General features: G+C 42.6%; 2 protein-coding genes across 5 annotated transcripts in view; one reads left to right on the forward strand and one right to left on the reverse strand.

Moving 5' to 3' along the window:
* Positions 1-228: 228 nt before the first annotated feature.
* On the reverse strand, positions 229-13,140 carry klhl17 (kelch-like family member 17). Of its 4 annotated transcripts, none has more exons than XM_086141108.1 (12): positions 12,721-13,133; positions 10,274-10,538; positions 9,082-9,203; positions 8,762-8,983; positions 6,467-6,583; positions 6,147-6,360; positions 5,377-5,521; positions 4,917-5,084; positions 4,703-4,791; positions 4,499-4,572; positions 4,174-4,355; positions 229-2,593 (listed from the first exon to the last, which is right to left on the reverse strand). In XM_086141108.1, the coding sequence occupies exons 2-12, from the start codon at positions 10,485-10,487 to the stop codon at positions 2,365-2,367; spliced, it is 1,776 nt and encodes a 591-aa protein (XP_085997234.1). In that variant the 5' UTR covers positions 10,488-10,538; positions 12,721-13,133; the 3' UTR covers positions 229-2,364. The 4 variants fall into 4 exon arrangements, with proteins under 4 accessions (XP_085997234.1, XP_085997233.1, XP_085997232.1 ...); XM_086141107.1 differs by lacking the exon at positions 12,721-13,133 and adding an exon at positions 11,988-12,160; XM_086141106.1 differs by lacking the exon at positions 229-2,593 and adding an exon at positions 3,763-4,061 and having other exon boundaries at positions 12,721-13,140.
* A 25-nt stretch (positions 13,141-13,165) lies between these two features.
* The window catches only part of noc2l (NOC2-like nucleolar associated transcriptional repressor), a 28,157-nt gene continuing 17,246 nt past the window's right edge, over positions 13,166-24,076 (forward strand). Inside the window, exons 1-11 of the mRNA XM_086141109.1 lie at positions 13,166-13,200; positions 13,462-13,608; positions 13,711-13,894; positions 13,971-14,208; positions 17,949-18,039; positions 18,135-18,213; positions 18,334-18,444; positions 18,542-18,655; positions 18,832-19,020; positions 19,504-19,643; positions 21,640-21,751. Coding sequence (XP_085997235.1) covers positions 13,181-13,200; positions 13,462-13,608; positions 13,711-13,894; positions 13,971-14,208; positions 17,949-18,039; positions 18,135-18,213; positions 18,334-18,444; positions 18,542-18,655; positions 18,832-19,020; positions 19,504-19,643; positions 21,640-21,751 — 1,425 coding nt within the window. The 5' untranslated portion in view covers positions 13,166-13,180. The remainder of the gene's footprint in view (positions 13,201-13,461; positions 13,609-13,710; positions 13,895-13,970; positions 14,209-17,948; positions 18,040-18,134; positions 18,214-18,333; positions 18,445-18,541; positions 18,656-18,831; positions 19,021-19,503; positions 19,644-21,639; positions 21,752-24,076) is intronic.

Here is a 24,076-nt window from a genome sequence, read left to right on the forward strand (position 1 = left end):
AGGTACCAGGCAACAGTGTATAGTGACCCTAGCAACAGAAGCTTTACGTGTTTGTGTGTTGTGTGTTTTCAGTAGCTGTATTTCTGCTCCAGAACGACGAGGATATTGAGCCTCATGGGATAATTGCCAATGCATGATGAACTACTGCTGGACTTTACAATGTCCACATTTTGTTCCAACGTGTGTGTGTGTGCGCGTGTGTGTGAGTGTGATCAAATCTCTTGAGACTTTCTGAAATAATCACATCTGAAATAACTTTATTTATTTTTTTATCCTGTGTATTGCTCCATTCACGATAGTGCAAAATTCATTTTTTTTAAAGTTCTTCATAAATAACAAACATATCATAAATAAACATTATCACCACATTGAACAAACTCATAATGAAGCTACAATAACATTGAAATTGCACAAATGGATTCACTAATAACTCGAGCCATTTTTCCTATTTACAGTTTGAACCACAGAGGTGAATCCAGAGTCATTTGTGGTTTTTCGTCTGTCCCTGACAAATACTGACTTTTCAAACGAGCCCACACAAATACACGGTGGAAAGTAAGGTAGTTTAAGGTTAACAGAGGCAGATAAACCATTTAGAATAAAAACGTGAAAACAAAAGGCAACTTCTCAGAAGTTTAGAATGATATTACAATGCCACGTGGGAACATAACTGGCATACTGACATGTATTAAAAAATATATATAGAGAGAGATTCAAATAAAGGTACAAGATCAGTGGTAACGTAACAAAGTCAACAAGCACATTTTCTTCTGCCAACTTATTGTTGCTTAATTACACACCAGTCATGATTCTTGTATATCTTTGTCATAATCTAGATTGTTCCACGTCAGCAACAACAACAGAACTTGAAGAGGATATGACACTTAAAGAGAGATGTCGAAATAAATAACAGCACCGAGTATAAACAATGTAACTCACTGTGGTTAAAAACAGTACTTGCGAGTCTTTTGCCATGATAAGCTCTGAGGAGACAATCCGACTGCATGCTCATCTACAAATTAAATACGAAGAATTATTTCACAGATCAATTCATTTGGAAACAACTTTAGCTTTTCGCGCCGTTATAGACAGTGTCTGGTGTGGCAGTGGAGAAACATTAAGAAAACAAGAAAAGTAATCCTGACCGAAAAAAAAAAAAAGAAATCAGAATACGGACTAACAGAGCACCTAAATCGCTTTCACACACATTCTTTTAAATAGTTCCTCTGATGGTACGCATGTTACATATAAATAACCCCCCACAAAAAAAAAAAAAAAAACATTCTTAAATAAGCATAGATCTCATCTGTATCCTTCTCTTACCATCTTTTAAATGAAATATATTAGAATGTACACATCTTTATAAATACATATTCAACATAGTTCTCTTTTGATATATTCATATATATATATATCAAATTAATTTACAGTGGGAAGAGCCTGGTTGTTGAGTGCAGATGTCCAAGCTCTTTGAGGGGGTGGAAAGGTTTATAAAGTTGCCAGTTACTGCCACCTAGTGTGACAGAGCGCTACTACTACTATATTTTAACATTTTATCCATCCTCCAGTCTGGGAGGTTGATGCCAACATGTAAACATGCATCATATAGCCAATGAAAAGCTACATTCCCATATTAAGTTCCTCATATATATATATATATATATATATATACTTTTTCGGCAAAAACCCTGATAGCAAAACCTGAGTTTTGCTGAGGACAAACAAAATAGAAATAAATGAAAACCGTGAAATAACATTGAGTCTTTGACATTTTTCCATGCGGGAGTGTGTTAGACATTAGAGCGATGGTTGAAATGAGCAGGGTTTGAGGAGTGGTTGGTCCAAGAGTACGTCTGTGGTGTGGTGAACCTTGCCCGACCCCCGTGCAGAGTTAATGGCAAACTTGGTCCAAATTTTAGCGGCAAAATGACATCTTAAGATGAACACGCAGACGATGCTCACAGTATCTATTGATTCTTTTTTTTCCCAAAAAGTAACCGATTCGTGTCCGATTCTACTCTTCCATTTGACAGCGCTAAAAGGCTCTAGCAGTTATCGTGGTTTCGGATATAACTAATTGTCGTTGGGGTTTCGTAACTAATTGCTAAATAAATGAATCGAGTTGAGCTTAAGGATATCGTCCGTGTTATTGTTTCACGATGCTAGAATCTTCACCGAAATGTGCCATTAGCCCTGGGGGCTTGCTCGGAAACCAAAACCGGAAGCTGCGACAGTCCTCTTAAGGCCGATCCCTACGCTTCTCCTTGTCCGTGCCCCCTCTCACACGGAGCAATTGCGTCTCTTCCCAGAGCCGGTCTGGGCCGCAGCAGCAGAGGCCGAGTTCAGCCAGTTGGTGACCCCGTGTCAAAGGCTGGTGGAGGAAACCGAGAGGGTGGGCGAGGAAGGCGGTGGGAAGTTGAGCAGCTCCAGCACGGCCACGCCCACGCTGCTGCGCCGGGTAAACATGCAGGACGCCGCAACCCATTTGTTGCTGCGTGGGTTGTACTTCTCGATGGAATTGAGACTGGAGCTGCCATCGTTACCCCCCACCGCGTACAGCCAGCCATCCATGGCTACCAAGTCATGGGTGCTCCTGAAAAGGTGAAGAAGACTAATTCAGAATACCACAATTGTCCTCTTTATGGTTTTGAAGCTTATTTTCTATGATTTTATATTCACGTAGTCTAAATACAAGAGTCTATTTAACCTTTTAACAGTCATTTATGCTGTGGAATTAAAAAAGGCATCCTTGCTTTTCAAGTTTCAGGCGGAAACGACAAAAACTCACCACATAAATTAAACTAAATTAAATCAAAACCAAAGACCATGTTACGATGTAACTACCCTCACATAGTGAGCGCTGTCTTATTCATCAGGCAGGATATATAAAACAAAGAAAAGACATTTTCTTCTCTCTTTTTCCTGCAGTAGCACGGGTGTAAACGAACACGAGCAATAAATGAACGCTTGGTACACAGCGGTCTGTTTGACGTAAACTGAGCCTCTTGGCGACTGGATCAAAAAATACTCTTGACACTATGGTTTATTCATGGGGTTGCGCAGGAAACGGCTCCACCGGGATACTGACACACCAGCAAACACGTGTCAGAGAGCATGTGGGTTTTTGTGGAATAATCAACAAATTTAAGGTGACTACATCTGGGAGAATGAGAATCTCAACTGTTTTGCTTTATGTTCACAGTCAGTCCAAAGACAGACAATTTTGTTATCTACCAAATTTTCAATACTCTTTTTATACTTAGTTGACAAGACTCTCCCTGTAGCCTTGTTTCGAAATCTAACAGACTTTGATATTCTCTTCTATGAGCTCAAAATCATTCAAACCTCCCTCAAAAGACAAGAAAATGTAGTGTTTTGTCCCATCAGGCAGTTTATATCCTTCATTGCGATAAACAGCAAATGTGCAAGCTCATAAATATTTAGGACAATGAAGTTGGTGCTAATAGGGCTGTCGAAACATTTTTAATCAGATTAAACGCAGAACCCGCTGTGGATTCATTTAGTTCAATTCATATCTATTTATTACTAACTGTGTTTCACGTTTGTGGGCAAAAACACATGACAGAATACATATATATGTATGTATATATGTACGTACTTATGTATATATATGTGTGTGTGTGTATGGGTACACACAAAATATATACCTATACACACACACACCTATATATAACTAATATATACCTGTAAACATACACACATACATACCTATACACACACAACCACACACATACATATCCTGTACATACATATATATATAAAAACACACACAAATATATATACACATACATTACATATAGACACATACATATACATTATACACACACACACACACATATATATATATATACCCGTATACATACATACACATACATCTGTTTACATTGACGTGGTACTTAAAGATGGAAGACTCCTCCGTGCAGAGTTTGCAAACAATTTTATGTTGCTGGATTGGCTCTGCCAACGGATAGCATTGGAGCAGCATTTTGTGCGAGTGAGTGGAGTTGTGGGATTTTGAGTCATTGTGCACTTTGCATGCCCTGAAAATGTTAATCAAATTTATTTTTTAAATGATTTAATCTGGATTAATGCCTTGAGTTTGACAGCCCTAATTGTTAAATAGCATTATAATCTGTAGTAGATCACACAAACCTGCGTATGTTCATGGCGGCAACACCCTCCCAGGTGTTGGTTTTGGGGTTAAACCGCTCCACTGAGTTGAGGCAGCTGGTGCCGTCGTTGCCGCCCGCTACATACAGCATGCCATCCAACACGGCCACCCCGGCGCTGCTGCGTCGACTCAGCATGTTGGCGATGGACGTCCATGTGTTGCTCTGTTCAGCGATGCATCGACAGCAGCATGGGACACGTTTAAGATTCAAGCGCGAAGTTTTGTTTTCCCCTTTCGCATCCTGGCAGTTGATCTAAACCTGGCATCAGAAGACTATAATGATAAAGTTTAAAAGCACAGAAATACCTGGGGCTCATATTTCTCCACTGTTGCCAGATGTGAGGAACTGTCATACCCGCCCACAGCATACAGATTGCCATCTGGAAGGGAAAAGGGAGTAAATACCCAGTATGTAAATATTAGCAGTTAAATACCAAAGCTGCAACTCCCATTCGATTCCCGGCATTAATTCTGATATATAAGTGTCCTAGTTTCATTGCAATGTCATACCCAGGGTTGCCACCCGAACATATCTCCTGCGGGTGCTCATGGCAGCGATTGAGGTCCATGTGCTGGTCAGAGGGTCATAACGCTCTGCACTGCAAGCAGGGAAAACATTTTGAAGGATTCAGTTATATAAATCAGTCTTTGGGAACAGAAGAAAAAACAGCTTCGCAGTGCATAAAACAGCAACAAGGTGAGGATTGCAATGATTAAAATGTACCTGTTGAGGCAGGATGCTCCATCATAACCTCCCGCTGCATATAGTAGTCCGTGCAAAACCGCAACGCCTAAACAGCTCCGTCTTGTTCCCATGGAAACCTCAGGTTGCCAGGAGTTGGTGATGGGGTCGTAGGATTCCACAGTTGCCAGGTCTGAGGTTCCATCGTAACTGAGGACGAAAAAGATGAATGACCGAAAGATGACGTTTCGATCGCCACTGACGAGGAAGCTAGTCTGTCTACAGTCAAGCCACGGCAAATATAAAGAATATAAAAATATGAATGAGGAAAGGGGTAGTTGTTGGTTTTCGTAAAACCATCCTCAGATAATTTTACATTTAGATCATCGGCATGCAGTCCCCACAAATCCTCTTCCCCAGACAACAGTGTAATAACTTCCACCGAACCAGCAAATGGTATTTATACTCTGCCCGCAAGTCGACAACGTTGTTTGCCGCTCACCCTCCGACGGCATAGAGCCGGTTTCCAATGGCTGCCACGCCCACCCGTGCCCGCCGGGTAGACATGGACGCCACCATGTGCCAGCGGTCTGTCCTGGTGTCATATGCCTCGCAGTCCCCATGAATGGCAAAGAGGCTGCCACCACCTGGCGGGTAAAAATATGTACGCACAAAGTGATCAGAAAGTATTGTGTTGAAAATTAGCAGTAAATATGAACTGAGGAATTCAAATTTTTATCGCAGTGTATTCATACCTTGATATACAATGCGCACAAAGATATTACTGTAGTTTTTGTGCTTAAAATCTACTCATTTACTTATGCAGTAAATGAGCTCACCCTGGACCTGTTGCTGGTCGATCACAGAGCCACATACAGAGACGTACAACCATTAACCCTCTCATTCACACCTCTGCGGCATTTATGGCCTCTGAAGAACCTGCCGCTTGTTTTTGGGAATATGGGAACCCAGAGAGAACCCACGCAGACACGGGAAGAACATACAAACGCCGCACAAAAAAGACCACGGTGGAATTGTGAGGTGGAGGAGCTGACCACTGCCACACTGCAACGCCCAGTTTAATGCTATTATGCTTTTATAGCTTTTTTTAAGCATTTGAGAATGAGATACCTGACAGAAAAGTGAGATGTGGCATTCATGTTTTGTGCTTGATGTTTTTACCTGAATACACCAATTAAGATCCAGAAAACGCTTACAGTCCTGTACTTAGCACGTTAAAAGCCTGACGGGTTGCTTCAGCTTCATACTTACCGACGGCAAAGAGCACGGGGCTGGCGCCCTCACAGCGACGTGGGCGGGTTCTGCTGTTGCTAAGGACTCCTCTCTGCTCGGGCATCAGGTGATACTTGAGCGCCTCAATGAGCAGGTCCTTGCACTCCGAGTGGTGACGCACCAGCAGCTCCGTGTCGACGTTGCTCATCAGGAAGTCACGCCTCAGCAGGGGCAGACGCACACACTTCATCAGCTGACACGGATGCATGAACAGTGCGTTCAGGTTGGAAAAAAAAACAAAAGAAAAACAAAGTGAATTTGAAAAGATCCTCTGTGGTGAGGTGATTAAAAAGTCTTACCCAGGGTACATGTTGCCTGCGTCCGTCTACGTCGTGCTTCACCCAACTCAACACGGCCCGGTACACTTCCTCCTCAGACGGTACGTTAAGATTGTCACTGGAGATCAAATCCAGGACCTGAAAGGAGAGAAAATATCACAATACAAAATCATGAGAACAAATAACTGCATGCCTAAAACCATTAAATCAGTCATCGTATAGTGACATCACTTTCACCTGACCACAAATATCCAGAGGAAAAAAAAAATGGGTCGTATAGATACTGACCTTCAAGTTTGTTTTCCCACCTCAGTTGCTTCACCTTATTCAAGCTAATTTTTTGACAGGGGTTCTCAATGCTTGAAAATATAGATCAAGTTACTATGATTAATTGAAAATCATGTAATTTGCACTTGAGGGTCATAAACATCCAATGTATGAGTATGCACACGTAAAAGTTACCACATATGTCTGTGGCACAGAGTGCTGCAGTCTGAGTGGTCGGATGGCACTGTTCCCTGATCGGCCCTAAGCTGGCAGGCTGGGGCCGGAGCAGACAGCTGCTGCTGCTGCTGCTGCTGTTATTGCGCCGCCTGGTCAGATCAGGGCAACAGTAAGCCGCCTCCCAGGAACAGTCTCTGCTGATCCACTGCATTAACGGCCCCTGCAGTATGCAGGGGGGAATGAGGAATGTCGTAATAAAACTGTTTTATTCTGTGCAACATCCTGATGATGTCTCTATTCATATTATTAAGCATGTGTTCATTCTGCCACATGTGAGATGCTACTGTGAGCAACTGAACAATCTCTACAACTGAAGTCAAAATGTTCCAGTACGCCATGTCTTTCACAGGAAAATTGACATAAATATAGGGCATATTTCACAGCTGTTTCAGCTCACGAGTCCCTTAGACCGGCCAGTGCCGATCTGCTACAGATTAGCGCCAGGCACAGAGTGCTGACAGAACAGGCTGGCAAGTAGAATGATGGGGGGGGAAAAAAAGTATAATCTGCTTTTAAGCATCTTCACTCTTGCTGTTATCATGGACGCTCCGCTTGAAAATTCGGGTGCAAAAGGAGTGAGAAGGGGATGCCAGGAATATTATTAATACAAACATGCTGAGTCACATTCAGAAATTGTCTAGCCATGAATAGTAATCTTATATCCAACCTTTTAACTGATAGCACTAGCTTTAGCTAAGATCGATTAATGTTCACCTACGACCCATGAGCGGCGAATTATCCAAATTTACACACCAATGAAGGTGCATGTACAAAGTTAAGTATGCTCTCATGAGCTCCTCTTCTTTCTTCTTCTTTTTCATGAATTTCTTAAATAAGTTGAAAAGCTCAGGGCTCTAGATTATTTAACATGACGTGTCCTTGGGGAACACCCAGATCTCAGCTGGCAGTCAGTCATCGAGCAGATTGAACCTACAGCTGCTGTACCTCACAGGCACTGCAAAACTGTGAGACGGTAGGTGGGGCAGCGTAACTCCCCCTCAGATGAAATTCCATCCACTACATATTTAGAAAAAAAAATGAATATAAACTAATGAAGATAAGTGTCTGGTGTTTGGTCTACTTTTCATTTGTTTTATTTAAGAGCAAACACGAGTAAGGTTATCATTACAGACATTTAGCTTAATAAGACAGGGCATGTTGAGCAACTAAAGCATGCTTTTGACTTTTTGTCGAGGCAACATCTTAAAACAGTGTTTACATCGGGGTGGGCAAACTACGGCCCGCGGGCCACATCCGGCCCGTTGGCCTTTTGAATCCGGCCCGCCAAAGATCGATACAGAATTCATACTTGATGTGAATGATTGATTGATTGGATCAATGAATGATGGAGCTCAAAAAGGAGATTATTTCATTTTTGGAGCTACTTTTCCTGAGCTGAATGTCTCAGATTGGCTTTGTGATGTATCCTTTACTGTGGATGAACTGACACACATGAATGAACTGGAAATGAAGCTAAAAGGAAAAAACTGGTTTGTGCATGAAATGCAAGCAAACGTCAGAGCCTTCAAAACCAAGCTAGTTTTATTTTCAAAGCAAATGCCAAACTCTGATATGTACTGTTAACAAATGCTTTTTTTTTTCTTTTTTTTTTTTCTTTTTTTTATATGTATCATATCTTGTGCTGATCCGGCCCGTCTCAAATTTTAAAAGTCAATGCGGCCCCTGAGCCAAAAAGTTTGCCCATCCCTGGTTTACATGCATTACAGCTTACTGAATCTGGATATTTTGCCGACCTGGACACAGTCATTGGGAACAATTCTGAAGTGTGTGGCACAAATACTTATCCCCTACCTGTTTGAGTGGCAGCAGCATGAACTCCTCCGTCTTGGACACCTCCACAAAGTGCTGCAGGACGTACTTGTGTGCCGACTTGAGCAGGTCACTGCAGGAGTGGGTGTCGGCGAAGCCCCGGATCCCGAGGCAGTTTGAGGGGTCCAACTGGCTAAGGAGGAACTTACAGCAGGCATCCCGCACCCCGTTTAACTGCAGGAGGCTCGCTGCAGGGAGCAAGGTCTGGTGGTAGTGCATGTATACAGGTGGGGGGAATGCCCCGTAAGTCTGTGGCATGAGGATGAAGTGAAATAATTTGTAGTGCGTTTCCTTCACCTTACCTGAACATTCCCTTCTCCAACCACTATCTCTGCTGTGTAGGCGTACTGGACCAGCTGCTCCAGCGCCTGGGGATCGATGTCATGCAAGGTCACATGGGTCTGCCGACTCTCTGACATCTCATCTGCAGAGAAAGAGCAGTTAGATTTTTACCTCCACTTGGGAGATCATGTTTGGGATTTTTTTTTTGTTTGTTCATCAGCAGACTTATGCAAAAAAAAATATATATATCAGGAAACATGATGGAAAGGTTTAATCATAGGGAAAGGAAGAATGTACATTTTTTGACATGTTAAATCACCCTTTTTTTTTTAAGTGCGTGGGCCGAGCTCTTCACTCCTAGGTTGTATGCCTATCAGCAGGATTATGGAAAACCTCCAGGGCAATTCTGATGACTCTTGGTGGAGGAGTTGAGCATTTGCAGAGCATGAACATTCGTCCAGACATTTTGGTATGAGGCAAATGCACCTTGTTGACGGCTTAAAATCTGCTGGGTGCACTTCATGTTTAAACAATTTGTTGGAATTAAAACACAAACCAATAACTTCTCAAAAACCCGGAAAAACAGTATCTTCAAATGTATATATTTCGGCTGCCAAGTGTCAAGAGCGGTTTGTTTTCTCCTCTCCACTTTATCGCCCAGAGAAAATGCTGAGGTTTTGTTGAATTCCTGAATTTAAATCATGTGTTTGCCTGACACTGATGTGCCAGCAGGCTGCATGTTCATGTTCCACTTGTTCTAAACTGCAATAAATCATCAATGATATCCACAGAGACCTAATTGTGTTGCTGTGTGTATCATCACAAAAGGTCAACAGACCCTATTAACCTCAGCCAATTAATGTTGGGTTTGATGAGACAAGACCCAGCAGCTGAGTCTCAGACCCAGACAATTGACAGTCTGAAGGCACATTTTAGTCTGACGAGGAAATCTGACACACACAAACACACACACAAAACACACACACACACACACACACACAGTCATTGACCACCTGTGCCCCAGACAGGAAGAGGGGGAAGGATGCATTGATGCTCAAAGGATGAGGTGATGTTCACTGAACACACAAGATCTTTTGTGACCAGACTCTAAGGCATTCAAAGAAATTACAAAGTCTGACTATTTACTAAATCCACGCTGACACAGTTGCTTTAAGCAATAAATGTGACAATATGTATTGGAATTGAACTTACTTGTAAACATAGCATAGAAATATGGGCTGCAAGATGCCAGCACCACTTTGTGTGCCTTGATTTCTTTGTTGGAGACATGAAGCACAATGTCGCACAGCAGCCCACGTTGTCGCATCCTGTTCATGGACACAAAGGAGTCGTGGTAGTGGCGCTTTGAGTTGTGTGATATGCTGTGGCCATCACGGTTCAGCAGCTGCATGCCACCTTCCATCATGGTGCCTGCTGTGGTGGTCGCGGCCTCGTGCCTGTGCCGCACTCGGGGCAACTGGAGCAGAGGGAATAACAACTCCAAGTCAGTTACAAAACAAAAATTTGCTCCGAATAAAAATGTAATTCGTCATCAGATAATTATTAAAAGGAATTTGCTTGTCTGCAGGAATGTCAGGGATGGTGTCCTGAGTAATCACTGTTATTCCTCATGGCTAAGTCAGCAGGTTTGCCAGCATGACAGAAATCTCAGGACAATCATTGGTAGGTTGACAGGCCTGATGCGTGACATTCAGTGTCAACGCTGATAACATCCCAAAGGGACATTGTTGAGGAAAGGTGAACTGCAGTCAGATTGATGCACAATTTAATTCCAGCAGATCAAACTTCTCCTGATTAGCCAATTTGTGGTCATTGATTGGTATACGCAGGATTTCTGCTCTGTTTCTTTTCTTTCTTTCTATCACCTAATTTATAAATAGCGAAAACATTTCAGGGTTTGGCATAGGCTGAATTACGAAGCATCTGGGAGGTGACCTGTTGAGATTTTCAGTGTCCCTTGAATTTATAGGCATATTTGGAGAAGCTGACTGTGTTTACTGAAAAATTCCATCATAAATTAGGTTACTTAAAATATCGCCTACAAAGAACAGAAAACCATTTTTGACGATCCGTCACTGAGAAAACAATTACAAGTGATATTTCACCATACAAATCCTGTAAGGGGTGAAGAGGGAGCTCGCTGTGAAGGAAAACTGGAGAAACAATGGCTTGCATGAGTGTGACAAAGGAAGCTGAAACAAAACACTTTAAATAGATTCCACTTTTCTTTCTTTCTTCTTTTGAATTCTATTACATCTTCAAGTCAAATACCCCAATCACTTAGTATCGCTGTGTTTTCATGGGTTATGAGCCACTGTTTCCACAAATACTCCACAGTCTATAGAGCATCTCAAATGTCAGCACAGCTGTCCGGCGTCTAACCCTGGGTTGACACTTTCCAAAACACAATGGAGCACAAAAAAAACCCACACCATCCATGTTCATCTGCATGAGAACAATCTGCGCTAGTGCCCAGGGGAATAACATGAGACAATACTGCGAGAGTCAGGGAACATACAGGAGGGTGGAAAGTATTTCAGCTCAGCACCTGCCCTCTTCCACTTGGAGGTGACGCTTGTACACAGAAATATCACAAGATCTTTAAATATAAGAAGACTTGAAGTGGTCTTGCTCCCACCCTGCAGGTTCATCCTCCTCCGGGCTCAGCTCAGAATTTTGTGCTGGTATCAACAAACAAACTCTTGGTCTGCAGTGCATACACAATCTCTTTTCATATACTGTTTTACCTTTAAGTATTCTGAGGAAATCACCAAACCCAAATTCATCCTCATTATCAATACAGCTAAAAGCAGCAACAGCAACAATAACAACAACAACAACAGCAGCAGCAGCAGCAGCAGCAGCAGCTGTAACAGTCTAATCTAGTATATTTCTCTTTTTTTACCGGTAGCTGTGCTGCGGTTATATTTGCAAAGCCTTGACTTCTTCGAAGGGATGACAGAAAAATAGGCCGCTGTCGCAGTCACGTTGTTTCGAAACTGGTACCGATCTTTAGCGATGTTTCCATATTCTGAGTCAAGTGTACAACATACGAAGAAAGCATTTGCTTTATGCTGTATACGCTTGACGTCAATGCAAAAAACACACCAAAAAACCCTGCATGAACGCTGACATTTTCTTAAGGTGGAGCGGCAGCTACCCGTAACCAGTGAAATGAATTTTAACGAGGAAAAATTATATCTCTCTCGGACATCAGGTAAAACTTCTACTATTTAGATAATGAAAAGACTCGCTCAGGGCCAAAATCTAAACGTCAATGATTTTAAGTAGCATCACTTGAAATGAGACTGAAACTAATACGACCTTAAGACTCTCATCGGAGCCCGGAAGTGGGCCCGCTGTATATATACGCGATCGTGTGGGAGGCGTGGCTTCCCCAGAGAGGCGTTCCGATTGGCCACAAATTGAACCGCCCCTTATTGGTTAGCGTTAAATTCTCGTTAAGAAAAACCCAAATTAATTACGAACCCTACAGACTTCCGCGTCTCTATCATTTTCTTTTACTTGGATATTTAATCCAAGTCAGCTTCAAATATTCGCGCTGACTTCCGTATTCAGACACCGGTTAACACGATTAGCCGACATTAAACATATGAACATAAAATGGCAACACTCACCGCCAGCCGTCGTCGGTGTCGTGACAGCAGGGAATTCTTCCTGTTTGTTAGCTTGCCCAGCTTTGTAGCAATTAAGCGCCGACGTATCGAAATAACCGGCAGTGTTTCCCCGGTTACGCCGACTGTCCCGTGGATGCAGCCGCTGATTTAATTTTAACTGTGCCTAACATGAAGCATCACAACACAACACGACTTGTTCTTGTAAACGCAGCTCTTACACAGACTTTTGGGATGCTATGATCGTCGAATTTCTTTCTGAAACACAAAATCACTCATAAATTTAATTACCTATTCATCTTACAGGGTACACTGAAATGCTATCCCAATTTATCGTTAAGTCTTTAGAGACCGAGTTGTGAATCTAATGATTTACCCTCAGCGCTGCAGCTTCGAAACGTAAAACCAACAGCAGCGGTGCATTATGGGTAGCCGAGGCTTTGCATCACATGTTGAATCCAGCATGGCCGGGAAACAGAAAAGGTAAGTGCTGAATTTCTTCTACTAAACGCGGTATATTTTAAGATACCGCTGAAAAATACGCCGATAGAGTCAAACAAGATTATTTTGAGAATGTATTTTTACTATCACAGACGGGTGTACTTTGTGTTTCGGGAATCGTTAGGCGACTTCAGTCAGAAAGTGTTAGCTAGCTTACCCTTGTTGTTAGCTGCTCCCAAACAAGCTGTTAGTAAACTTAAAACCCCAAATTCACGGTTCATCTATTGTACACTTTTCTTACAGAAAACTAGAGGAGCTCAGCGTGGACGAGTTCATGCTGTCCGGCTTCGATTCTGCGGGTGAGGATGAATCCGAAGAAGAGGCTCCTGTACAGAATGGACTCAAGAAGAAGATCAAGAAAAAAACCCAGAAATCCGCTGACACCAACATGTGAGTTTTAGCCCTAAATGAATAGGAATAACACAATTAAAGTAGCCATCAGAGATCCTGAGAAGGAGCTTTTGTGTATTATTGCTTCATATTTCTCTGTAGGGTTGATGCACAGCAAGGTAAAGCCTCCCAGCACAAGAAGCAACTGTCCAGGTTAAAGAGCAAAGATCCAGAGTTCTACAAGTTTCTGCAAGAGAATGACCAAACTCTTCTGAACTTTGATGACACGGACAGCTCTGAGGATGAAGAGGAGGAAAAGTACCACAGATTGCCGTCCACGCTGGAGGTAAGGCAGCGGCTGGTGTGACTTGTTGGAGTTTGTTTCTGAGAACCGGCAACCTGCAATGTTTTTGCCACTTCAGGAGGCCAGTGACGAAGACGAGGAAGAAGAGCTGGGACAGAAACCTTCAAAGAAATCCAAAAAAGCTGTGGAGAGTATTAAAGTCACCGACAAAATGATTGAGAACTGGAGGGAAGAACTGAGAAAGGGACCCACAACCCGCCTCTTCAGAGAAGTTACCCAGGCCTTCAAGGCTGCTGTTGCTACAACCAAGGGTGAAGGGGGAAGCCAGTGCCGCTTCAAGGTGGCTGAAAGTTCAGGTACAGCACTGACCGATGGCACTCATTTATACCACATGCGTTGTGATTTAAAAGTCACCCCAGTGTCTTAAGTCCAATAACTGAACATTGATGAACACGGCTTATCGGCATTGTTGGGATTAGCTAGCTATTTTGATATATATATTTTAGTATCTGCGTTGAATAATGACCGAGCCTTAATTTTTACTGATGGTTCCCAAGCTGTGTGCAATTCAGGTGTTACAATTGTCAGGAGCACTGAATCCTGCAATGTGGGCATGACTTAAATGCCAAACAGCATCTTCATCAGGAGTAAAACATGATACAAAAACATAATGTTTGTCAAACTAAGACGAGTCCATAAATATCCCAAGATACATCTATTCAGCTGAGTGTCAATGACTTCTGAACATTGGCACGGCAGCTGTGTACACTCAACTGTGTTTGTGAACCGTCTACCGTCACATTCTAAGAATTTTGCAAACAAACAAAATCATATATTTTTCCTCAATTAAAGTTAGATGTTGCATGCTTGTTGCTGGAAAAGATCATTTTAAATTTTGATTTTGGGTAGTAGTCAGCACTGCAACATTTGGATTGGGTTTGTGAACCTAAAACAAATTTAAGAAACAGTATTTCAATAATCTTTATAATTTAAGGTCCACTATAAACAATTGTATTTCGAAGGGAGAAGGTGCCATGACAGATCTATTGAGTATATCAGGGTTCTATTAATGCAGAGACGTCAAAATAAATAAACATTTCAAAAAGTGGTCCCCAATCTTTTTCGTGCTGTGGACCACTTTCATCCGGGACAACTTTTTACTAGACCGGGGCTGAAGTTTTAGTAGGGCTATTGGTATTTCTCTTTAAATGCACTCTGAGACCCTTCTGGTGTCTCATCATTGGCTCTTTCTCCCTTTTCAAATAAGCTCTCCAGTGACATTTGTTTGCGGGGCATTTTAGTAACGGTTAACTTGTTGACCTACTAGGTGAAAATCCCTTTGACTGAGTATATTGCAGAAGTGTCAATTTTATATATATATATATATATATATATATATATATATATATATATATATTGCTCAAAAAATAAAGGGAACACTTGAACAACACAATGTAATTCCAAGTCAATAACACTTCTGTGAAATCATAGTGTCCACTCAGGAAGCAACACAGATTCATTTTGACTTGTTTTAAGGACATTACATCAAAGTTGGATCAGCCTGGAGTTTGTTTTTACACTTTAATTTTGAGTGTGACTCCTAATCCAGACCTCCATGGTTGATGCAATTGATTTCCATTGATCATTTTTGTGTGATTTTGTTGTCAGCACATTCAACTGTGTAAAGAGCAAAGTATTTCATAAGAATATTTCATTCATTTAGATCTAGGATGTTTTTTAAGTGTTCCCTTTATTTTTTTGAGCAGTGTATATAATAAATATACCTGGAGGACAGTCGGGGGCGGGAAAGAACATGCAAACTCCACACAGAAAGGTCCCCTGTCAGAATCACACTAGGATCCTTCATGCTTTGAGGCCAAAGCGCTTACTACTGCGCCACCATGCCGCCCACACTGGACAACTACTTAAAAAAAAAATACATTTAATTTTTATACAACTTTATTCCTTTTTTCTGGCATCATTACCGGTCCGCAGCACGGTGGCTGGGAACCTCTGATTTAAAAGATTGCATGGTTGTAGATATTGTAGATATTTGACCAATCACAGCATTGCACTAGTTTGCAGAAGCTGGACGGCATGCAGCTTTTTGAAGTACTGGTAATAGAGAAAGATAACTTCTTGTAGGTTGATATCAACAAGTACAGTAAGTGCTGTAACCTTGGGGGGACCATCTTGAGGTTGTGATGGAATCATTCAGACATTCCTCAAGTTCTTGTTTATAAGGGTCAAAACGCCCTAGTTTTTTAAATGAGTCCTCTGGCATTTTCCGGCTCACAGCAAGAGGGTACATGGTTTGTTTCTGCTATAGCCTGTCTGTGGAGTTTTCTATGTTTTCCCTGTGTCTGCATAGGTTTCCTTGGGTTCTCCGGCTTCCTCTCCCCCCTATGTGGTGGTACAAAATAGGCACCATCACACTTGGTCTCCATTCTTCAGGCATCTTCTCACCCTCTTAAGATTCTGTAGAATAATCGAGTCAGAAACTCTACCGCTGCCTCTCCTAGACACTTCCACACCTCCACGGGTATATCATCAGGACCCACTGCTTTTCCACTCTTCATCCTCCTCAATGCCTTCCTCACATCACTTTTACTAATCTGTACTACTTTGTGGTCAACAAAAGTCACCTCTTCTACCCTTGCCTCTGTTTCATTTTCCACATTCATCGGCTCTTCAAAGTACTCTTTCCATCGTGCCATCACTCTTCCAGCATCTGTCAATACATTTCCCCTGTCCTTAATCACCTGGATCTGTTGTACATCCTTACCATCTTAAGCGTACAGCATACAAGTCATTGCACACCCTTTGCTTTGCCTTTGCTACCTCTATCTTTACCTTACGTTGTACCTTGTATCTCCCTGTACTACTGTCTGTTCTCTTCAGTCCTCTCAGTATCCCACTTCTTCTTTGCTTACCGCCTTTTCTGTATGTACTTCTGCACTTCATCAGTCCACCACCAAGTCGCCTTATCTACTTTCCTTCCTGATCGCACACCAAGTACTCTTCTACCTGTCTCCCTGATAACACTAGCTGTTGTTGTCCAATCATCTGGAAGCTCTCCCTGACCACCCAGACCCTTTCTCAAATCCCCCCTGAAAACCATACAACACTCCTCCCTTTTCAGGTTCCACCACTTTGTCCTCTGCTCTGCCTTTGTCCTCTTGAGCTTCCTTGTCACCAGAGTCATCCTACAAACCACCATCCTATGCTGTCTGGCTGCACTCTCACCTACAACTATTTTGCAGTCACTGATCTCTTTCGGGTTACCTTGTCTATACAAGATGTAGTCTACCTGCGTGCTCCTACCTCCGCTCTTATAAGTTACCCTATGTTCCTGTTTTTTTCTGGAAAAAGTGTTCACTACAGCCATTTCCATCCTTTTTGCAAAATCTGCCACCATCTGTCCCTCTGCGTTTCTGCCCATCACTTCGTCATGCCCTCTATTCCTTTCATCAACATGTCCATGCCCGAAGTCTACTCCACTTAGGGTTAGGATTATCATCTCTGGGGATATTCTGCATCACTTCATCTAGCACATTCCAGAACTCCTCCTCAAACTCACATCCTACCTACAGTGCATAGCCACTAACAACATTGAGCATTACACCTTCAATTTCCTCTTTCAGACTCATAAGTCTATCTGGCATTCTTTTCACCTCCAGAACGTTCCTAACAAACAAAATAACTCCTAACTCCATTTTTCTTCCAGTCAGTACCATGATAGTACAACTTAAAGCGAGTGATCCGCTATGATCTGGCTACTATGATTGATTCGCATGTTTTGGCTTTAGCAAACGTTTTACGCCGGCTGCCCTTCCTGATGCAACCCTCCGCATTTATCCAGGCTTGATACCAGCTTAGGGAGAGACTGGCCCATGCCCCCCTGAGGCTGGCTCGGGGAGACTCCAACCTGAGCCGCCCTGAGGCTGCATTTTATTTTGTGTGCGTGTGTGTGTGTGTGCGTGCGTGTGCGCGCATAACACCGTATATAATATAACGCATTTTGTCAGGATATGTTCTCTCATCAATGTAATGCCATTTAATTCGCCACTAAATATCTGTCTTCTGTTTTTTGCAGTATTCAACGCCTTGGTTCTGCTCTGTATCCAAGACATCTATGTGGCCCTTCAGAGGATCCTGAGCGTGAAGCCAGAGAAAGACCAGAAAAAGTAAGCTTGTCTGCCCAGCATTGTCACCATTTATTACATTGACGTAGCGGCGGGAATGTGACTCTTGTGCTCTCTCTCTCCTGTTTTGGTTCCAGGCTGACTCTCCCATCATCTAGTCCAAAATGGCAAAAAAATCAGCTCGACATTAAGATGTATATCGGCAACATCATCCAGGTATCTGTTGATCTGTGTCTGTGCATAAATCACATCCATCTCTGTCCGATGAGATGTTTTGTGTCCTTAAAATCACCCGGTGGTTCTGATACAATTGCAATATTGCACCTCCTCCTGCAGCTGTTATCCAGTCTTACCGAGGCCACAGTCATCTGTGCTGTGCTGCGGCACGCCAACCAGCTTGTGCCGTATTTTCTTTGTCTGCCCAAGCAGTGTCGCCACCTGGTTAAGGTATGATATAATTCCCAATGTGGTATCTACAGCTAGTACATCCCAGGAATATTGAGTTAAAAAGTGTTTTTCCCTGCTTTTGTGTTTGTTTTTTTAGCAACTTTTGAAGCAGTGGAGCACAGGGGAAGAGACGAGTCGTGTTCTCGCCTTCCTGGCCCTCAACAAAATCTGCAGACAAAAGCAGGAAACATATCTCGTCCCAATTCTCAAGGTAAGCTCCATTTGGGGACCAAGAAGGCAGAGAACAATCTGTACCAGGTTTAAGCACAGACAGTATCAGTATGAACTTTTGATTTTGATTTTTTTTTTGTTAGTGTTCCCCCCATATATGGCTGCACGGCTACTTTGACTAAGGTATAATAATTGGCTTTGTGCGCCCTCCAACAGCAAATGTACATTTCCTATGTACAAAACTGCAAGTTCACGTCTCCCAACGCCCTGCCCATGATCAACTTCATGCAGCGAACACTCACTGAGATGTACGCCCTGGACACACAGGCCACGTACCAGCACGCCTTCATCTACATCAGGCAGCTGGCCATCCATCTCAGGAACGCCATGACCATGAAGAAGAAGGTAAGTTTTTCCACCATGTGGTCAGGCTGATGGACTCCTTTTAAAGCTATCCTCTATGTTGAAATATTTCTTGCAAGAAGTAGTTTTATTTCAAGTCCTATATTACTCTAATACAAATACATAAGAACTTTAGGATTGTCAACACAATCCTTAAACTTAAGACCTATGATTTTGCTTATGTTTACAACACTCACATCACTCATGACACATCAATTCTAAAATTAAGGAAGGATTCTCTGTACAAGTGTGACAGTTGTTTTCTTTTGGTTCTCACTCAGGTAAATATTATTGACTGAATATACATCATGTATATGTATGTAGCTACCCATTAGGAATCATAGAGAAATATTCAGCTTGGTCTATAATTCTACAACAGCGTGTTTCTTGTTCTTTTCAGAGTCAAAGACCAGACAACTTAACCATTTTATTTTGAAGCATTTACAAGGATTGAGGACGCTGACTGTTCCTGTGTATGTTCTGTAGGAAACGTACCAGTCAGTGTATAACTGGCAGTACATCCACTGCCTGTACCTGTGGTGCCGTGCCCTCAGTAGCCTTCACCCCAGTGATGTACTCCAGCCTCTCATCTATCCGCTGTGTCAAGTCATCATTGGTACCATCAAGTAAGTTTATCAACATATAATTTTATCATATGAAATGCAACCACAGCCTGCAAAAAAGCCAAGATTTTATCAGAATATAGAGCCTGACAGCTAAGTGGAAACCATCCCTCGGTACAATACTGATATCTGCATTTAAGTCGGCCAAAGTTAGAGTCATCATACTTGATGGTTTTTTTTTCTTTTTCTTTGTAAATGTCACTAATTGAAAATAACTGCATAACAAAAGGTAAATATTGCATATAATCAGCAGTTGCAAGTTAAATGAACCCACTGAATTAGATTGCTGCTGCTATGGAGTATGTGTGCATGCATCTGTCCATCCTGACAGAGGATCTTTATTCTTGTTTTTCAAATGTCAACACTGGTGATGCTTCACCGTGCCTGTGTATTTTACACTTTTACTTTGCTCAAAATTCCTTTATTTTTTTAAATGACCCCACAAGATTGCTTTGTTTCAGCTTTTAGTGAAACTTTTATGTTTGTTGGGGTGGTGACTATAGTCCCCTTGGAGGAAAGACAAAAAAAACCCCAAAACTCAAATTGCATCATAAATCCTTGAAATTATGTAAAATTAATGTTTATAAACGCCCCGTTTATAACATCTATTACTTTTCATGAGTTTGAGACACTTTTTAGTTTTTTTGTTAAGAAGTTGTATAACCGCAGCTGAAAATGATCTAATAGATTATTTAATGTAAAGGTGTTCAGCAGAGCATGGGGTTAAAGATGTTTGTCCCAATCTCCAGGGGCAGAAGTTGAAATGACAGAATTCGGTTGCACCACCCATTGGATTTTGATTTATATGTCACAGGGAAAGAATTTGAGCTGCGATATTCAAACTGTTGGTAGCATGGTGGCATAGTGGGTACGCTTTCACCTCACAGCAAGAAGGTTTTTCCATTCAAACAGGGTTCGATTCCTTTCTGTTTGGGTGTTTGCATGTTCTCCCTCTCTCTTGCATGTGTCTGCGTGAGGTTCCTCCCACAGTCCAGTAGCTTCACTGGTGACTCTAAATTGCATAAATTTGTGAATGAGAGTGAATGGATGTATGTCTCTATGTGATCCTGTAATTGACTGGCGATCAGTCCATCCTTTCACCCCAATGACACCTGGGAAAGGTTCCAACCCCCGTGACTCATCAGCAGATATAAAGAATATAATTTGATTTGGTTGCCTGATAACTGAACCGGAAGCAGAGTATGTTGAATTACTAGCTGCCTACTTTCAGCAACTAACAATCTAGACTATTTCTTTTCATAACTGTAACTGCTGTTAGCAAGAAAAATGCCAGGAAATGTCTTCTAACTGAAATCTTTCACACAAGAGGGGACGTAATACCGAAAATCATGAGTTTCCTGGCTCTTATAAGCTGTGAACCTCTCAGATTTACTAAAATAAACTGACCTTTTGGATTCTCGGTATGCCTTAAAGCGTGTCGGATCCACGTGGTCCACTCTCTACAAGGAGTAGCTTTGTGTGCACAGAAACAAGCGGGACGGAAAACTGAGCAAAAATAACAAATTCTCGTGCCGTGGCAAGATCATTCCAGCGACTGCTGGTAAACAAGCGTTGTTAGTTAAAAACTAATTCGGTGTGCAAGAATGATAATAAAATCAGACACATATCCATTTTGAGTAATGCACGTACATTATGTTCTGTTGGTGAAATGTCTTGAAACTAATTTGGGTTGTTTTAAAAAAAAGTCCATCATCCATTATCTCCTCTTTAACGTCAGGGTTATGACTCGTTTACAATTAAATATGCATATAAACCCAGTTTATTTTTATTATGTACACGTGTGCGTGTGTTTGTGAACATTTTACAGATGATACGCCCTCAGATATAATGATGTGGACTTTATCTCCCGCTTGCCGAAGGAGTACATGCCCTCCCCAAATGTCTCAGTTTGCGGTCGCCGTTTGCCCCCACAGCTCCGCTGCACGCTGCATCACCAGCAGGTGGAGACATTGACCACTCTGTTCCCTCTCCAAAACAGACTGGTGCCCACGAACAGGTACTACCCTTTGAGGATGCACTGCTGCCGAGCCCTCACCCTGCTGTCTGGCAGCACCAAAACCTTTGTGCCAGTGCTTCCTTTCCTCCTGGAGGTGAGATCCCTTACCACAAGTTAATAGGGAAAAAAAAAAGTTGGTCTCACAACAGCCAGTGTGACAATCAGTAAGGATTAGAATTTACACATTTGTTGATGAAGTTTCCGGCGTGGCGGCAAAGCCACGTCTCCACATTTGGAATGTTATTGTTGAATGAAGAACAGTCAGTTGGTCGTCTTTGTGACAAACGGAAACAATGAAAAGTTTTAAGAGGTGATGAAATGTTCAGATGTGGGTTCACTGTGGAAAAACAGCGGCGTATGAAATGCATTTTGGTCTCAACGGCCGCAACTGAACCCTGAACACATTGGGGGATCAGACCGAGCGTGGGTGGGTGTGGGTGCACGCGTGGGTGCATGTGTGTACGGCTTTGTTATCATACAAATCACCGGTCACCAACTGACAGCGTTTTTCTCCGGGTCAGGTGTTAGACATGTGACTTTGCGGTGTGTCTTTTGTATGCAAGTGCACGCTGCGGTCTGCCAAGAGATCAGTGTTCTCGTAACTGGGACCAAATGGCCTGCTTGGAGTGGTCACCGCGCACGTGTGCGTGAGCGAGCTGCAGTTTGACCGAAGCGATAAAGGCACAGTTGTGGTTTACACTTTGGTCCTAACACGCTGGGCAGACCACATCCTCTCTGCCCATGGCTCGCTCCCCACCCTTTTTTTTTTCCCGCTCACTCCGAGCCCACTCCCCCTTTCCGTAACCCTCAAACAGCAAGCTGTGTTTATTTGTGACGCCTGATATTTCCGGTGTTTTCTCTCCTTTACTGTTCCCCTTGTTAAAGGCAGGCAGAGGTGCGCTGCTACTGTTTTAATTAGAGCGGCAGAAGCAGCCCCTTCCTCTTGTGAGTCTGTGCCTGTGTGTGTGTGCGTGCGTGTGTTCTTGCATCTCCAAGGGGGGTGTATGATTTGGAGCTTCCTGCTTCTGTAGCTGTGTTTGTGTGCACGCATCAGGGTTGGCCTGCGCCGTCCCACTTCCCCCCCGGTTCCCCCGCAGACCGCCACCACATCCTATGTTTGTACAGACAGCACCGACCAACAGCGCTGCTCTGCCTCGCACACGGAGCAAATTAACGACCACACAGACACACAACACGCTTCCACAGAAATACACATTGATAAAGGCGGACAGGAATAGATTGATATATAGATGCAAGACAAAAATTTGCCTATGCATCGTGGGCAGATGCGAAAGCTGAGGGATTGACAGCCTACACGTTGGTTCGAATGATAGAAATGTGTCATCGTAGTAACACCACGCAATGTGAAATGAGCCATTTGGAAAGTGGAGACAAAATGAACATGGAATAAAAAGGGAGAACTCCTTCAATAGTATGTGACGACACCAAAGTGATTGCATTTTTAACTTCATGACTTTCTTTCATTTTCAAGTCTGCATTAACATGGTTCTGTCATTATTGAATGGCAGGACTCAGATTACAACCTTTGCAAAACATAGGTCTTGAATAGTGCGGCGGACGTACAGGGAAGGCTAGGTACGCAGTAAGTGCAGCGCGAAGATGCACATTTTTTGCTGTAACCAAACCATGAAATTATAATTTTGGTATATTTCCTGTTGTGGCCCAGAGGAGTTCTTTGTTTTGTTTTTTTTTTTTGTTTGTTTTTGGTATTTTCTCTAAAGAATGATGTTGAAAAAGAAACTACCCCCCCCACCCCCACCCCCAGGGTAGCTCCGGCTGTGACGAAAACAAAAGTCTCGATTTTATTGCCATCCATCTAACTGAGGGCCAACGCGGATGGCAGGAGTTGGAAGTTTGTTGTCCTTAGTGTGCAAATGCTGGAGCTGCACAGCAGACAACACCCGGAAGTTAAAACAAATGTTGTGTCCTGCACCACGGGTATCATTCGCGGAATTTAAGCCCCTCCATGGACAATTCGGAGGGTTCTTTTATACGTCCTTTTGACAGCCCTGTATGTCTTGTAGGCTTATAAGTACATTTAGACTTGTACAAAGGTACAATATCAGAAAAAAAGGGTTAACAAAATTAGATGTTTGAAACGAAAGAGAACTGTGTTCCCATACATTCACTGCTGCTTTCATTAAAACAGCACATAGACAGGGCTATATTTAACGCAGAATCAGGTCTAGTCATTTCTGTAGGTTAGCTGCCATCTGCCACACTCTTTGTCGACTTAGGAATTCTTTTTGAGTAGAATATTAATTAAATTCTGGACTGCCAGGGGCCTGCATCGCATCTCCCAACGTTCAGAAGCTCAAACTAGCCAAAGAGGGAATAAGAACTGCCCGTCAGGATATTTCTCGCCTTTTTTTTTTTCACCGCTTCCCCCTTTATTGCA

Source organism: Fistularia commersonii, chromosome 34 (genome assembly GCF_037954325.1).
Source record: "Fistularia commersonii isolate RoL2024-O1a breed Wild chromosome 34, RoL_Fcom_v1.0, whole genome shotgun sequence".
Lineage (NCBI taxonomy): Eukaryota > Metazoa > Chordata > Actinopteri > Syngnathiformes > Fistulariidae > Fistularia > Fistularia commersonii.